This window comes from Phacochoerus africanus, chromosome 1, assembly GCF_016906955.1.
Source record: "Phacochoerus africanus isolate WHEZ1 chromosome 1, ROS_Pafr_v1, whole genome shotgun sequence".
Classification (NCBI taxonomy): domain Eukaryota; kingdom Metazoa; phylum Chordata; class Mammalia; order Artiodactyla; family Suidae; genus Phacochoerus; species Phacochoerus africanus.
The window spans coordinates 181535750-181553505 of record NC_062544.1 but is presented as its reverse complement, the minus strand read 5'-3'; the positions used below and the strand labels follow the sequence as shown (position 1 = coordinate 181553505).

The 17756-nt window shown below is 37.9% G+C and overlaps 1 protein-coding gene across 1 annotated transcript; it reads right to left on the bottom strand.

Annotated features, from left to right (window-relative positions):
- Positions 1–6307: 6307 nt before the first annotated feature.
- Positions 6308–15628, bottom strand: OTOL1 (otolin 1). The gene is made up of 4 exons (XM_047755097.1): positions 15262–15628; positions 11232–11321; positions 7994–8065; positions 6308–7308 (listed from the first exon to the last, which is right to left on the bottom strand). Exons 1-4 carry the CDS (start codon positions 15623–15625, stop codon positions 6410–6412), a joined length of 1425 nt encoding a protein of 474 aa, XP_047611053.1. The 5' UTR covers positions 15626–15628; the 3' UTR covers positions 6308–6409.
- Positions 15629–17756: the final 2128 nt, after the last annotated feature.

Below are 17756 nucleotides of genomic sequence, written 5' to 3'. Positions count from 1 at the left end.
AAAGACAGACACAATCTGTGACCCCATTGCCTCTCTGTCCTCACCCTCTTCCTGCAGACCCCCTGGTCTCCTTGTCAGGCAACACCCTCCCTGAGGGATTTTTGTCCTCGTGTTCCCTCTGTTTGCTCAAGTGTCCACACGATTTGCTCTTTTGCCTTCTTCATATCTTGGCTCAGATATTACATTTCAATAAAACTTTAAATCCTTCTCACCACCCCTACAATGCTACCCTGCTACACCCAATTCTCCTTCCTGCTATTTCTCCCCATACCATTTAGCACATTCTGACATACTATATAATTAATGGGTTTTTTTTCTTTCTTTTCATAAGCTCTTTGAAGACAGAGGATTTTTTTTTTTCCCCTGTTGTTGCTCACTGATTTATCCTCAGTACCAAGAACAATGCCTGGCATACAGTAACCCTGAAGAAACGAATGATTACACAGAAAGTAAAACTAGGAAGATTCTGCCTCCTCAGCTCCCTCCACAAGCTCAAGACAAGAGAGATGTCTTCCAGAGTACCCCTTGTGGCTGAGTAGTAATGAACCCAACTAGTATCCACGAGGACACAGGTTCAATCCCTGGCTTCACTCAGTGGGTTAAGGATCCAGAATTTCCATGAACTATGGCATAGGTCACAGACTTGGCTCAGACCTTGCATTGCTGTGGCTGTGGTGTAGGCTAGCAACTACAACTCCAATTTAATCCCTAGCCTGGAAATTTCCATATGCCACAGGGGTGGACCTTAAAAAAGCAAAAGGAAAAAAGAGAGAGAGACATGACTTCCATGGATTTTCTACCTCAGAGGAAAGGAACCCTAAACATGCAAATCTCTCATGTCATCTCTATGAGAGGTAAGGTAATTCTTATAATTCAACCAACAATAAATATGCTTTAATTCTAGTTCGTAAAACAATCAAACATTCCTACTAAACAATGCCACCAAATTCACACGAATCATGTGCCAATTTGATCAGAGCACCAGAGCATTATCAGTAAACCCCATGGGTTTCAGCTGCAGTTCTACATGTAACCCACTCTTGCTGAGGTATCAGTGGATTCTTATCCCCTTCTCATTCCCTTTCCCACTTGGGATGATAGCCTTGAGAAACTGGGCTACTACCATTCTTTTACCAGGTTTTGACCAGTCAAGATTTTTAGTAAAGTCTCTCTTGTCTTTATTCCACCGGTTAGGAGTATGAATTCATGGCTCCCCCACCTACCAGTAGTCTATCCTTTGGCACATAGCCTAACTGCCCCATGCTTCAGTCTCCTCCTGTGATCCATCACTTAAAGCACTTTAGACATAAAGCTCTGTGCCCTGCACATTGTTGGGACCTAGAAGATAATAATTATTATGACTCCATAATTCCCAAGATCTCTCCTTCCTGCCCCACCCCAAACTTTGTCATTGGCAACTGGATTGTTATTAATTTTTCCTTTTCCCTAAGTTCTTCTTCCAAGTCTTACAGCATTCTTAAATCTTAAAATCTTACAGTCTTCTTGACTCATTTTAAAACCTATTTGTAAGTGGGTTTACAGGTAGAGAATATAGTTGTAATTCCCAGGACTTGGGATGCCCCATTTGGGGCTGGGGTGAGAGATAAAAATGTACTGGGTCCCCATTCAGAAGGAGCATCATGTCCAGCAACAGGAGACACATTCCCCTGCCATAGTTGTAAAGTTCTTCCTGCAACCCTGGGGAACTGATCCATAGTCCTGTGTCCCCAGAGGGTGAGGGGAAAATATGTAGCTCTTTGAAATACAATAAAACATAAAACATGTAATTTCATAAAGCCAATTTCTTAATTGTGAAATTTGTCACCATTTTATTTACTTTACAACAAACTAGTAATTTGCCATTGTTTTAAATTAAGATAGAAAACCAAAAGCAAGACAATCTGTGAGCACCACCTTGTGGAGAGATCTATAACCACCACATCGGTATGGACCCCATCAATCTTTATCCACTGAACATGTTTCATGTGCTGGTGCTGGGGAGAAAGCTATAAACAGACAAAAAGCCTTGGCCTCCCGGAACTTACTTTCTAATGGGAGGACAAAATAAACAAGATCAGTAAGTGAAATATACACCATATTAAATGTAGTGAGTGCTTTGGAGAAAAGTAAAGCAAGGAAGAGGGTCAGGGTCTGAGATTGCAATTCTAAATCAAGTGGTCAAAGAAGGCCTTACTGAAAAGGTGATATTTGAATAAAGCCTTGAGCGAAAAGAAGGGGCCAGTCATACAGTTACCAAGGAGAAGAGCGATTTAAATTGGTAGAGTGGTACATGCAAAGCCCTAAGTGGAAATATGCTTGGCGAATTTAAGGAAGAGCACTGAAAGCAGTGCCCAGAGTGAGCATGGAGGAAATGGAAGATGGAGTCAGAGGGAAAGCAGAGACCAGATCACTTGGGGCCTCCCTGGTCATAGTAAAAATTCAGCTTTCTATTCCCAATGAGATAGGAGCTTCAAGAGGCTTTGAGTGGAGGAATAAGATGATCCCATTTCCTTTTTAACAGGATTGATTTGATTGAAAGAGCTGGGGGCAAAAACAGTGTTACTGCCTTTAGACTCAAGCAGGAGGGCCCCCTGCCCTGGGCCCCATGTTATATGAGATCCCACATAAAACAAACACACAACATGTGTATTTATGATAGTACCCAGGGAATCCTTCTTAGAAATCAGGCTCAATTCCTGCACAGCACAGCCTGCAGTCATAAATATGTACTCCTATGCCTACCATATTTTAGACATTTTTAGACTCTTCACCATACATCTTGCTATATGTGCATCAACAAAAGATGACTGCCTCCAAATGCCATCAAGGTAGTGGGTGGACTGCTGCAAACATGGGAGATGGACCCTGCTTATTTGTGTGGGGAGGATGTGAGCAATGGATGTGCCTAATTAAGAGAGAAGAGTATAAATGCCGTAGATAACAAGTATTATGTCTCAGCTGCACTGAGCATCAGTTTCCCTGCTTCTCTTTGTGTTCAAGCCAGGATACAAATTGCCCATAGTTTGCAACCGTTGCATACTTACAGCTAGAAATATTAAATATCTCTTTAAATTTGTATCTATGCAGGTCCAAACAGAAAATTCATGTTGGAGCTAGATTCTAGAATGTTGTTTCAAGGGACGATGAAAATGGCAATACAAGTGATCATAGTTTATACAAAGAAATATAAATATTTTGAAATACTGTTTATAACAGTGATACTGTATCATATGCAACCCCAATTACAATATTTGATCATGAATGTAGAAGTCATGGTTCATTTCTAAACCTTATTGCTAGTTCAGCTGAGAAAATTTCTCCAAATTGAATAGAAATTAATTTTTTTTAATTATTTTTTAAAATGCAATGAGTCAACAAAAGTGGTTTAACCTGAGAAAACTGTCAATAGAACATGAATTATGGGGAAATCTTGAGTATGAAAAATCTATTTTGCTGAAATTAAGTTTTAAAAATAACACCTATAGGATAAACATAGAGTAATTCATAAAGTTTTTCTTAACTCATCCAGATATCACCTACCCATTAACAGAACACCCAGACACACGCAATAGTAATTTAATCATCTGTGATATATTGTTTCTTAGTCATATAAAAATCATTAATTTTCTTTTACTTGTTCAACATAAAAGTAAACATTAAAGTAGGAGGATAGAACATATTTAATTTTGTTAGACTAATTCATAAGTTTTAAATATTTAGATATTTATTATGTTGGGTCCTCTTGTATTTTGGTCCCAAACCCCTTGGATATTATGGAAATGCAATCTGGATGTAAATGCAATTTAAAAAATCCAGGCAATGAATGATGGTGGCTTGATCAGGGTGCTGGCAATAGAAATGTGAAAAGTCATCAAATTCTGGCTACTTTCTGAAGGAAACACCAAAAAGGCATCCTGACAGACTGGACTTAAGTATGAAAGGGAAAAATCAAGTGACACCAAGTTTTTGGCCTGAAAAATTTGTTATTATGTGAGTTAGGGAAAGACATGGGAGGAGCAGCTTGGGAGAATTTTAGAAACTTGTTTTTTCATGTGACACTTGAGATGTAGTTTAGTACTCCGCAGTTTAATATTCTGGGCAGGCATTATGGGGAGAAGTCAGGATATGTGACAGTCATTAGGGTAGCAGCAGGGTAGGCCTTGCATTCAGATCCTTAGGATGAAAGAAATCCACTCTGTGATTTTAACATGATGGAAGACATGGTATAGTTGAAAGAAAGGGACACAGTTGCATCACTTCTCCGCCCATGCAGCAAAAAATGGCTTAAGAACCTAGAAGCCACCTCCCAAAGGCTAAGAACTTCCTCAGTTTGGATGCCCTTGAAAAAGTTCCTAATTAAGCACCATTCCTGGATCCTAAACCAAAACTCTTAACTTCAGACTTCCTATAAAACATTTACCACATTCTTTTTTATGGCTGAATAACATTTTATTGTATATATCTATCACATCTTTTTTATCCATTCCTCTGTTGATGGACATTTAGGTTGCTTTCTGAAACTAACACAACATTGTAAGTCAACCATACTCTAAAATAAATAAAATAATATAAAATTAAATTAAATTAAATTAAATAAATGTTTACAACAAACACATGTAAGACACTGCTAGATATCATAAATCCTCCATGTAAATTATTCCTTCCTTACTGGTCCTCTGACAGCTGCCCTTTATATCATGTCCTTTGGTGTGGTTTTTCCTCCATCTTCCTAGGTTAGTTGGCTCTCAGCCTCCTGAAATCCCTCTAACCCAATGATGGAAAAGACATAAATTTTAAAATATATCCATAAGAGCATACTGAGAGACAAAACTCAAAGTTCCTGGAATTTCTTCACTATCCCATCCTCAAATTGGAAAAGAAAATTCTAAGTGCTAGCATTGCTATTTTGATCACTTGCAAATTTTTACTCTCCCTCTGACAAATACATGCAAAGCCACAGTTAAAGCAATATTACTATCTAAATAGAGGAGAACTGCTGAAGGAAAGGGGAAATGTCAGAAGTAAATTTTACCCTAGCCTGCTGGGTAATCTTCAAATGAGAAACTAATACAGCATTTCCAAAACTGGCATCTTACCGAAAGCTGTTCCAAGGGATGTTGCTTGATGAGTTCTATACTTAAAATAAATATAGGATCATTGGATAAAACAAAATTAAGAAAATGTATTATCTGTGGGAATGTCAAGGACTGCACTAACATGCTTTATACATCTTTAAGAGGGAGACACAAAACCCACTCTTTGTAGTAACTCATATTAACAACTTCCAGTAATGGTTTTCCTCTGAACATAGTTTGAGAAACACTATTTTAATATAGATGGAGATCAAAAATGAGTTATGTTTTTCAGAGTTTATCTGGCAGAGCAAGACCATTTCCCCATCATCCACTCTCTGATTTGACTCAACAAGATTTGCAATTTTAGTTTATATGCCTTCATTAAACTAAATTCAATTTAGAGTCAATAAATTCACTTCTTAAAAAATAAGGCTGCTTAGTTATTCTATATTCACAGTTTTAAATATTCACATTGCAAGTGAATTCCCAAATACCCACCTGTCCCAGCAGTGTTATCACTGAATAACTAGAATTAATTATTTTAGAAATGATGATAATGAAGCCAAAGAATTTATCCAAATTAAATGTTTATCCATTGAGAAAGGGCTAAAACTTTAGATCAAAAATGCTTTAATTTTACTCTTGAATCTTTGGGGGACATTCAGTTTGTCTAAGCACAATAATTAGATGAATGGATGGATCTTTGCTATGATGAAGCAGTATCTATCAACTCTCCACCTTTTATTCAACACACAAGTCCATATAATACAGGTTTTTTAATGAGCAAACACTTACAAAATGATTAATTTTTAAAGCTATTTTAGCTAGTCTTTACTATTCTTTCTCTGTATTCTCCCTGAATTAAACAAACATGGGAATAGTTCCATTTTGTTGGGAAACAAACCTCCAACAGAATTAGAAACATTTGAAAAACACTTGCCAATCATATCAGCTGTTAGCCTCACATTCACATGGAAAAGATTTGCACACATTTTTACGGCACACAGGAAATCTTTAGTAAGAATATATTTATTACAAATCTCATTCATATTTTGTATACAAATATTATTTAAAGGGCATGAGAAATGCCATCATAATGCTAAATGAAAAAAAGCTGACTGCAAAATTAATAGGCATGTGCCCTCAAATACATATTAATATTTTTAAAGGTGATTAAAACAGGAATTTTTGATTCTAGGTGATATAATTTTTTATTTTTCTGTATTAGTTTTATAATCATGAAAAAAATGAAGTTTTTTTGTTTTTAAGTAGCACTACCCAGTGTTACCTGACTCATTCCACTGAACCCTCACTACAGTGTTGAAGATACAAGTTTATGGTGAAATTCCAGGATTTTCCTCTGGGTACAAAAGGAACCCAGTAAAAATGCTGTCATCCTCAGCACTGACATACACCCCATTCCAATCTTTTGAAACTTCCAGCCAGACTTGGTCCCCTGCTCTTAATTTCAGGATGATAAGGAGAGAGGTCTGGTCTATCTCATGACCATAGAGCGTTTCTCTAGACTTGAACTGCTTCCTATTCCAAGCCACTAGGCTGATCTGAGCGGGTCGGCCCCTCACAGTGACATGGTAGGAAAAAACATATGCCCCAGGAACACTACAGTTAAATTTCCCAGTAACAGGGCTGTAATTCCCTTGGTCATTATAGAGAACCTTGTCAAATTTGATAGGGGTGTTGGGGGGAGGGAAAGGCTTGGATAAAGTGGCACTGAAAGCCGACCGGGGAACTCTGGCCACCTCCCCCTTGGAGCCCTTGAGCCCCCGGGAGCCCTTCTTCCCAATAGACCCGCGGACACCTTTGCTCCCGAGCTCACCCTTCGGCCCTGCAGGTCCCACAAGGCCAGGAGGACCCAACTCTCCCTTTTCTCCCTTAATTCCTAGATCACCTTTGGCCCCAGGTGGGCCCTCTGGGCCTCTTTTGCCTTCTGTTCCAGTATCTCCTTTACTACCTTTTTCTCCTTTCATGCCCACTTCACCTTTTTCTCCTTTCCCCCCCCTCTCCCCAGAATCTCCACAGTAGCCCTTATCTCCCACCTCACCCTTCTCTCCCTTGGCCCCAGGCTCTCCGTTCAAGCCTGGTGCACCCATAGCCCCTCGATCTCCTTTATCTCCTTTGGTACCGTTGGCACATGTGTCCCCCTTTGAGCCTTTCTGTCCTTTCACTCCTGCCAGTCCGATGTTGCCTCTATCCCCCTTAGGACCAAGTCCACCTGAAAAGAAAAATTAAAATAACACTTAAGGCTTGCATAGGGCAGGACCAGTGGGCTATTATCAGAGAGCTCGTAAAAGCAAATAAAAACCTCCTAACTGGTGCTGGAAGCCTGATTCTTGCCTCAAAAATTGCTGTGCCTAGGAGACTCTTAATTGAGCCACTCGTACAAAGCTAGTGGGTCATAAGGGGAAGAGAGAACGCTACCCAAAATAGCTTATATCTCATATAGCCAGTGTGTTGGTTGGTTTCACTTTTAAGATGATTAAAAAGTATTAGAACTATCGTTGCCCATTGTATTCCATTAGTCTTTGCATTTTGACCCAACTTAGATATTCTCCTAAATCTATATGTTGCCCATCCAAATCTAAATCTTACAGGCAAAGAAACTGCAGTCCAGAAAGATTTAGGGATTTTTTTCCCCAAGGACAGCTAGAGAGGAGCATAGCTCAGATATTTTACCACCTCCAGACTCCTAGACTAGTGTTCGTGACACTCCATTCAATCAGAACACTGAATTATTAAAAGATTAATAGCAATTTATATTTCCATCTTACATCCCGGATAATGTTAAATACATTTATATTTCCATTGTACACTCCTGATAACTTTAAACACAAACAGAAAGAAAATTAAGGCTATACTGCACATGTGACTATACACAATAGATATATGTCATACTCTACCTGGTTCTCCAGGTTTTCCTGGGTACCCTGGAACTCCATTTGTTCCTTGGTCCCCACGTTCTCCCTTAAGTCCTAAAATGATATCAAAATTAACTTTTTTCCAACTATATGAGCTATGATATAACCAACACCCATTTCACAACTGTGTCATATTTCAATACTTCCTTTACTAAAATGCATAAAGATAAAACAATCTGGAAAAAGGATTTATTGAACATCATTAGGAATATTTTATTCCAACTGATAGTAAACCATTTAAAGGATATTTGGGGGAAGAGTCAATCTCTTCAAGCAGAATTCAGCTTTTCCCTCAGCATTCCTGTAGCTCTTCAAATCTCTCACAAAACTCATGACATTCTGCCTCATATGTGTCTGTGCCTTTTCTATTATGAATTTTGAATGATAGTTAAAAGTCCTCTTTTTCACATTCCCCACAATGCCTGAGAAATAGTGCCATCACCACATAAGTTGAAACAGAGTACAACACCACAGTTAGCTGAAACCATTCATAATAAAAACCTACCCAGGAAAAAAATATATTGTCCTTGACATACACATAGCATCAAAGAAAAGCTAATTTTCATTTCATTTGGAATTTTTGTTTATCTTTGGACAAGTAAAACTGAAAATTCATGTTTGAAAAAAATAAAAAAATATCTGGGCTTTTAGATATTTGCCATATTACCAGAAAACGGATTTTTATATTGGGATTTTTATACAGTGCAACCACTCTAGATTTATTTTAATTGTAAGTAATAATAGCAAAAATAACAATAATGATAATAGCTCATTCTTTTTGAGCATTTACTTTGCACTAGCTAATGTTCCAAGCTCTTAACATGAATTTTTAATTTAATCAATATTGTTATTTAATATTAATTTGTATTTGATATTAAAGCAGCCTCTACCATAACAGGGAGGCCCACATAACAGAGCACATTTCATTGATTATAACATTTTTCATTTACAAAAGTTTGTAGTATCTCCCATCAAGAAAGGTAGAGTAGATATTTTTGTCACCACTTTATCTCAGAAGTAGCTGAGGTATGAAAATGTTTAGAGGAGTTCCCATTATAGCTCAGCAGTAACAAACCCGACTAGTATCCATAAGGACATGGGTTCAATCCCGGTCCTTGCTCAGTGGGTTAAGGATCCTGCGTTACTATGAGCTGTGATATAGGTTGCAGACCATGGCTTGGATCCTGAGTTGCTGTGACTGTGGCATAGGCCAGCAGCTGTAGCTCCAATTCGACCCCTAGCCTGGGAACTTCCATATGCCACAGTTACGGCCCTAAAAAAAGACCAAAAAGAAAAAGTTTAGAAAGTTGTACAAACAGGAATTCATATAATATTGGTTGGCATTAATTTGCAATCTTTTGACTTATAGCAAACATTTTTTTTTTTTTACTTTTGCCAGGGAAAAAGAAACCCTAAATCAAATTCAAAGTCATAAGAGACTCAGCCAGATTTCATATGACCAGCTAGAGAAATCCTACCACCAGCAGCTCAGCAGCATTGTCTAAGTAGCCAGCCCCTCCATTATCATTCCAAATAAAATTTAAAATTTGGAAGTTAACCTATAGGCCATCAGGAAAACGTCTGTAGGCCTTTGACGAGAACACAACTGCAAATGGAACTGAAGGATCAATTCTATTCCTAGTCTTTGTCAGTATTCATATACTGACCTTCACTGCACAGTGATTCCAACTAAGTTCCTTTAAAGAATTTAACTGCTTACAATTAACTTAATGATGATCCAGAATGCAGTCATTTGACTCATTTTTTTTAACTTCCAAACTTAGCCAAGAGTCTAAGCTAAGAAGAAGGAAAAGGAAAGTACACTTGCCACTTTACAGAGACTGTCTAAATGGATTTCTACTTTTGATCCTTCATCAAAGCATATTCTTAAGAATCTCATTTTATAATACTTCCCTGTTTTTTTCTTCTACTTCCAGAAGTCTACCTTCCAAAATGTATGAGTCACTGGGGAGGTTCATCACTCATCTTTATTTCACAGGCCTTTCTGCTAACATAATTCAGCCACAAAAGGATTAAATGTTTCCGAGAATGAAAATCGCATAACTGACAAGTGTGAAGTAGCTCTCTCTTACCTTAGCATCTTTTTTTGAGTAATTACTTCACTGAATGTTCTACTAGAAATGAGTTAGGCAGTTCCTGAGCTATGTGGAGGGTGATGTATAGATGATATTAGGTCTTTTGACATGTGACACTGAGGCTACAACATTTAACTTGATGGATAGATGGTATTTCTACAGGCTGGTGGTATTCACTGAGGAATTTCTAAATATCCCAGTGAATCTATAACCTTCCCCAAATACCTTGAAGCACTTATCAGAATCAGGGATTTCCCAGAGCAGAACACCCTCTTTGCTCATATGCTTACGGAATTAGAGAATTTCTGAGCTGGAAAAGATCTATGAAAGTACACATAACTGCAAATCTTCTTCAAACAAATATAACTAGACTATAGTCTAAATAGTCCATTTCCCTCATTTTCCACATGAGGTCAAGTGAATGGCCCAGTTCACTGGAATAAGCTTGATTTCTTTCATTTTAACTCAGCTCTCTTCCCACCATGGACGCTGCCCCTGATTTGAGAGTAAGCCAAAGGATATATCATATTTTCCTTAGCAAGTAGGCTCTCAGAGGAATGGCTGCTCTGGTTAGTGTTATTAGCATGCAAATAATCTGCATCATAAGGAAGAATTCAAACTGGAGTATATAGGAAAGGACTTCCCCAGAGTCTATGCCCTGAGGCTCCCAGTCACCAGGTCAGCTGGTGTATGGGGTGTGTGTGTGTGTGTGTGTGTGTGTGTGTGTGTGTGTGTGTGAGAGAGAGAGAGAGAGAGAGAGAGAGAGAGAGAAAGAGAGAGGTTACCAGGCAAGTTTAAAGGCAAGTTTAAAAATTTCTCAATTAGCTATTTATAAAGTTAACTTTTTTCTAATTACTCAATGAATTTTATTACATTTATAGTTGTACAATGATCACCACAACTCAATTTTATAGCATTTCCATCCCCAAACCCCCAGCCCATCCCCCACTCCCAACTTAACATTTTTATATCAAATTTCACCCACAATGTAGTTTACCAAGTTTTTACATTTTAAAAAATTGATTCACCTATCAGAATCTGGTATTTACTTAGCAAGCTGCTCTTCTTAAAAATGATGCAGAAATCTCTTTGAGTTTTGACATGAAATGAACATAATTACCTACCCTTCTCTCCTTTCTGGCCTTTTGGACCTTGGGGTCCAACAACTCCTGGTGGCCCTGGGATCCCTATAACACCAGCCTCTCCCTTAAAACCTGGAAATGAGATTTAAAAACCATCAGGGTAGAAAAATTATCTTTTGAAATTCATTAGTTCAAAAAAAAAAGCAGTCATTTTATTGAGACCAGTGACTGCCAGTGTCCTAATGATAAAATCTGGGTGAAAATAAACTATTACAAAGTTCTAAGGACAATATTTTTGTCTTATTTGCAATTTTGTACTACCTGAATAGATAAATTGAGCCCATTAGTACTTGTCACTGAATTCATGGAAGTGATCAAAGGATTCGGAGAAGCATTGCTATATTAAACAACAAGAATAAAATGATTATTTGACTCTTCACCTCAGATGAACCACACTTTCAAATTGGAAGTAAAACCATGATACCTAGCACTTTGGGTTTTCCCGTTCCTTCACTTAAGGTGTTAATTTAGGAACTGCTGCTGAGGCCTCTGACACACCAAGCATTCTGCCAGGTGTCAGGAATCAGCCACCAACATTCTGGCAGTCCCTCCCCTAATGGAGCTGAGAGTCCATGAAAGAGAAACACGAAACAAATAACCACACAAATAAATAGAAATGTCCACACTGTCGTTAGTGACGTAAAGGAAAAGAGGAAGTTCCTATTCTAGATTGTGATTAAAAAAAAAAAAAAAACTAATTTATGGGATCAGAGGAGACCCATGGCAGGGTGGGGTGGGGAGGGAATGGAATTAAGCTAAGACCCAATGAACAAATTAGAATTTTCTGAGACTAAAACAAACAAACAAAAACCATAGGTGAGGATTTCAGGGAAAAACAAGAGTAGAAAAGACCATGGCATTTTTTAAGAAACTGATAAAAGAGCAATGTGGGCAGAGCTAGCCATTAGGATAAAGAAGGCTGAGGGAGAGGAGAGGGTCAGATGGTGCAGTGCTCAGACCTCAGTGGGTGTCCTCACCCATCCCAGAAGTCCAGGTCCTGTTCACTTACCTGGGCCACCCAGAGACCCAAGCCTAGGAAGAATAACACTTCATGCAACCCCAGCCATTTTCAAGCATAGGAATTGCTTTACAACTCCTGATTGGAATAATTTATAGCCAGTTCTTTGAAAGTTAACCATATAGATACATGCACTCAATTAAACTAATATTTCATAGAAGTTATTATAATTAAGGAGAAAATTATATTTAATCTGTTAAATTTCCTCTTTGAAAGAACACCGTATTTGTTTGGATGAAAAACTTTAATAAATTGCTTGCAATGGAGATTAAGGCTGAAGGTAAGCTTAAGTAGCCAAAGGTGGTGGTGAAGCTCCTATGTCTAGGAAAGAAAGAAGAGCAGAGAGGAAAGGAATGGAGCAGAAACAGGCAGAGGAAACCAAAGCAAGAGCTATGGTAAATTATAATTCACTGTGATGTCTCCCCTTCCTCTTGACCCCCAAAGGCCAGGTTAGCACAGGGGGCACATAGTCACTGCCGGTAAGGCTGCCCCTTCCGTCCAGGTGAGGCCTACATCTTGGTGAGTTTACCATAAATACCGGAAATCTGGGCATCATAGACTAGGAGGGTCTTAAAAGTATACAAACCAAGTTTGACTCCAGATCCTACACTCCAGTGGTACAGCCTCTAGAGTTACCTAAAACTCTTTGAAATATGATTAAATCATCCACTGAAATTTAATAATATTTTAAACATTTTCTACAAAGATTAGAAACAACATCAAGTGCTTAACAGTTTTTGGCACATAGTAAGTGGCTATTATTATAACTGAACTAATCAGAGAATCTGGAAATAAAATTTCAAATGGAATTTTACCCTTGCGAGCTATTAGATATAGCTATATGCTCTAAAACGCTTTCATTCAGAAACTCCATAAAATTAGGCTTATGATTTTTAAAGTCTATATTATTTACATTAAGTAGATAATACAAATGTGATGTATGCAATGTGTGTGTTGTTCATGTGGCCAAGAACCAAGAGAAAACGAAGAAAAATTTAAAGCGTTGGCTTTGAGCAGATTTATTTTTGTTTTAAAATTTGTTCAATGTTGCCCTTATAGTAGACTTCTAACTTAAAATAATATTTTTCATAAACTTGTGGTTACCAAAGGGAAAAGGGGATAGGAGAGGGATGAATTAGGAGCTGGAGATAAGCAAATAAACTATATAAAACAGATAAACAAAAAAGTCCTACTGTATAGTACTAGGAACTATATGCAATATCTCATAAACCATAATGGAAAAAGAATATTAAAAATATATGTGTGTGTATGTATATCTGATTCAGATTGCTGTACACAAGAAATTAACATAATGTTGTAAATCAAGTATACATCAATTTAAAAATTAATACATAAATAAAAGACGAAATAAAACAATGTTGTTGAAACACTGGTAAAGCTAGAGCAAGTATCTTTGAATAGTAAAAATAGGAGTATTTCAGAAGAGATAGGGAAAGACTCCTGCTCCAGCTAACTGGAAAAATATACACACTTTATTGAGCATTTATTCTACTCCAGGCATCCACTGAGACCTTATATGTATGATCTCATTCAGTTCTCTTGACGGTTCCATGAAGCTGGTATTATTTCTTATGCCATATGATTATTTTAGAAACTGAGACTTGGAGAGGTAATGGAGCTTCCCCAAGGTCAGACCATGATAGACTTGACATTCTGAACTCTCAAACACTCTGCTCTGTGGCAGACTCAGTCAGACAAAGATATATGAGCATGCCAGGCAGGCTAATAACTTGGCACGCCTTCAAAACATCCGTGTATTTAGGGGAGAGACTGAGCTCTGAGAACAGCCCAGCTAAACCCACCACTTGATAAAACAAAAGCTCTTATCCTATAGGCCCATGACCCTAGAAGACAGTTTACCCAAAGCTGTGTTTACTTGACCCCTTCCTCCTCTCCCCAAGCAGCTTGCCAGCCAGGCATGACACTAAGAAAAATGCTAGTAAATACGATTTTTTCTCAGTCTCATTACATTTCCAGTCATGTTTTAGCAACTCTGAAATCTTGGTGCCCCAGATCCCTGCCCACCTCCTTTACCCTTCAATTCCACATCCACATAAACACCAATCACATTCCCCCAAAATTTCCTGCAATGGGATGAAACGAATGAAAAGCTTCATGAGGATGGAGAATTCCTGACTTTATAACTTTAAATTCTTCACGCAAGACAAATATTTACATGTAATTTTTTCAGGGAATAGTAGATTTGCAATCAACAGTCTGATCTCACTTTTACCTTGAATTCTCTGCTGTAGGACATGTAAAAGCTGAAATGTATTACAATAAAAGTAAGAGTATATTCATACTATAATACATTAAAGCAATCTGAAATTTTGAAATATTTAACCAAGATATTCAATAGAGAAAATTGCTGGGCAAGGGTACAGTGTTGCCTCAGAATTTCAATGAGAAGCAAACTGAATCCTGCCTTTATTCTCCATCTCACAGGCATTCCATTTCTAATCCTCACTACAAATAGCACTCCAAAAATCCATCAGTACACATTCTTACCAGACCACACAGAATGTTCATTTACCCTTTTTATATCAGCCATTAATGAAAAGACTATATAACTGGAAAGACTCCACACCAGGGCTGGGCTCGTAGGTGCAGTCTCTGCTCTAACCAGCACCATCCAGTAGGACTTTCTGCAGTGATGGAAATGCTCTGTATCTGTGTTGCCCAGTATGGTAGCCATTGGTCACGAGTGGCTACTGAGCTCTTGAAATGGGGCCAGTGTGATTGAGGGACTGAATGTCTCATCTCATTTAATTTTCATATTACTAGCCACACATGTGGCTTTGGCTACCACATTGGGCAAGAGAACCCATTTGTAATGATCACCGCATTACACCTAGGCTTGTCCCATTCACATGGCAGTGTAGAAACCTTGAAGCGATTCCACCACCAATCCACCACCTCTCACTCTAAAGAGGCACAAGTGAGAAATAGAGGACTTTGTGTATTTTTAAATACCTGGCTTTCCAGTCTGTCCGGGTTCTCCTTTTTGCCCTGGTCCAGATGAACAACAATCACAGCAGTTCAAGAGGAAATCAGCCGTGTCCAGAGTGAAGTTTTCAAAGGGAAAGAGGGTGGCATCACCAAAGGCAGAACCGAGGGCTGAAGGACTAGGGGTTGGTTTTGCCATTTTGGCCACTTCTGTGACAGGGCTTTTGTCTTCTTCTGGAGGTAGGCCACTAGATGGCTTTGGACCCTTCAGCATCTCTTTTCTCTCAGATTTCTTCGTGAATTTGGTAAAAGGTGTGGTCTTTGCTATTGCATCCATACCAGCAATAGCCAAAATAATTAAAATGGCACAAAACCAAGAAAACATCCACATATTTGAGGCTAGAAGAAAGGTATAATAGGAATATATACACATATTACAGGAGAACCAAACAGAAAGACTAAGTGATATAGATATATACTTATATGAGAGAAGCATATACACATACATGAACCATAAGAATGAACACTATGCACAATATTAAATAACTCTTTAATGTATTCTATATGTAAATGTAACTCGAATCACAACATAGTATTTTATTTAAAGTATTTATTTTAAGGAAAATTTTACTTCAATTCTCCTTTCTGGTTGTTTTCCTACTGTTACATGTACTAAGATATTGTTCTCCATCATTTAAATTATCTTGCTAAATAGCAAACATGATCTATAATAAATGCAACATTACTTAATAGCTCATTTACCCTGAGGAAAAAAATAGGTATAAAATCCTGACTGACCTCATGCAGATTTATAGGAATCAAATACATTTGTATGAGAGGAAGATGAAAAATATTGAGCTGAATAGTTTATTTCAGCAAACTCAATTATTTCAAGAAAAAACACTAGTAAAAGAGTCTTAAAATCTATTCAGGATAATGGTCTTGTTGTGAGACCAATCTTTTAGAATCTGTTGCAATAAATGGAGACTGAGAGAGAGAATAAAAAATCATAAATTTAAATATATGCTATGTCTTTAGATTCTTCACATGTCATTTAACTCTACAATTCTTTGCTTTATAATTTGAGTGGGTTTTCTGAAAACTCACATTTATCTTTGTAGTATTTTAATGAGCCAAATAGTAGTTATTCTTATTAAGGCTTTTATCAGTGTTCAAAGGGATATATGAAATAAGGTGCCTGATGAAGTAAAATTTTGATAGCCCACAGTATTCCATTCTCTAGCAACTCCCAGCAGTCCAGGGGCTGCTAAAAGATAGCCAGGGTTGGAAATGCATGATTTGTCACTGGAAACGGAAGGAGTGATTAGGACAAATAGTAAGAGCATAAAGAGAATGGAAATAAGGATAGTAATAACACCCATTATTTATAGAATTCCCGCACTAAGTAAGTGCCTTACATTACATCAATTCAATCTGCTCTCAAAACAGCTCTGCCAGGTAGTGACACACTGTCACTCACCTTCACAGATGAGGAAACAGGAGCTAAGTGGTTACAAACCTTGTTCAAGATCATACAACCTATGTTATTAATTCAGAACTTAACCCACGTCTGTTTAATTTCAAAGCCTCAACCCTTTCCCACAAATCATGTGGCATTTATAAGGATGAGATTAAATAACAATAAACCCAAGGGTAGGATCAGCGGAAGAGCTATGGAGGAGACATATAAATCAAAGCAGATGAGAAGGGACAAAGGATGCTACATTTCCAAAATCTTCTAAAGATCCCATTTTGCTATAAAAATAATTTGAGTTTGCAGAATGCTGAGTATTAATGCTCTAAGATGTTATCTTAAACACATGAAGTCATAGGGAAAATAACCCTTTTTTTCTCCTAAACATACCTGGGTTATTCTTCTATGCATACAAAGTACTTTTCACCCTGAAAACATGTTGTGATAGCCCTTTGTTAAATCAGTCCCGACATGACAAATAAGAGATAGCTGTTGAGACAAGGAGGGGAAGGGAACTGACACTGAGATCATGACAGGCACCGTCCAGGCACTTTATAATTGTTACTGCAATTATGCAAGGTAAGATTTACTGTGCCCACTTAATGGATTGTAAAACTGAGACACAGATATGTGTCTTCCCAAGAACATAATATTAATAAGCAATGGAGCTGGGATTAAAACCTAAATCCACTTGACTCTTAAGTCAGCCCATGTGCCATACTGCTGGGGTTAATGAGGGATCAGAGATGCTGCAGAACAAACTGAGTTAGACCCTTCACAGAGCTCAACCCTCAGTGGAAGAAATGGGGTTTCCCAAAGACAGGAAATGGGAACTTAAGGGAAGAAATGAGGAAGAGGAGAGGTAAGAAGTCTGGCTCTGACCCTGGAACATATTAGTGTGAGGCAAAGAAATTTGCAGAGGGAAACACAGCTCATCTGACAAGATGTGAAAGGACTGCAGAAAAGAATGAGAGCTAGCTGTTATTAGGAAAATGCTCAGTGTCCCTATCTGAGGATGTGAATTGTCCTCATAAATGTTTTCCTTGCA

Coding starts and splice junctions, on each gene's coding strand:
- OTOL1 (XM_047755097.1), bottom strand. CDS start 15,625: ATGTGGATGTTTTCTTGGTTTTGTGCCATTTTAATTATTTTGGCTATT. Junction 11,322..15,261: donor CGGACAGACTGGAAAGCCAG/GTATTTAAAAAT, acceptor TCTCATTTCCAG/GTTTTAAGGGAGAGGCTGGT. Junction 8,066..11,231: donor AGGCCAGAAAGGAGAGAAGG/GTAGGTAATTAT, acceptor ATATCATTTTAG/GACTTAAGGGAGAACGTGGG.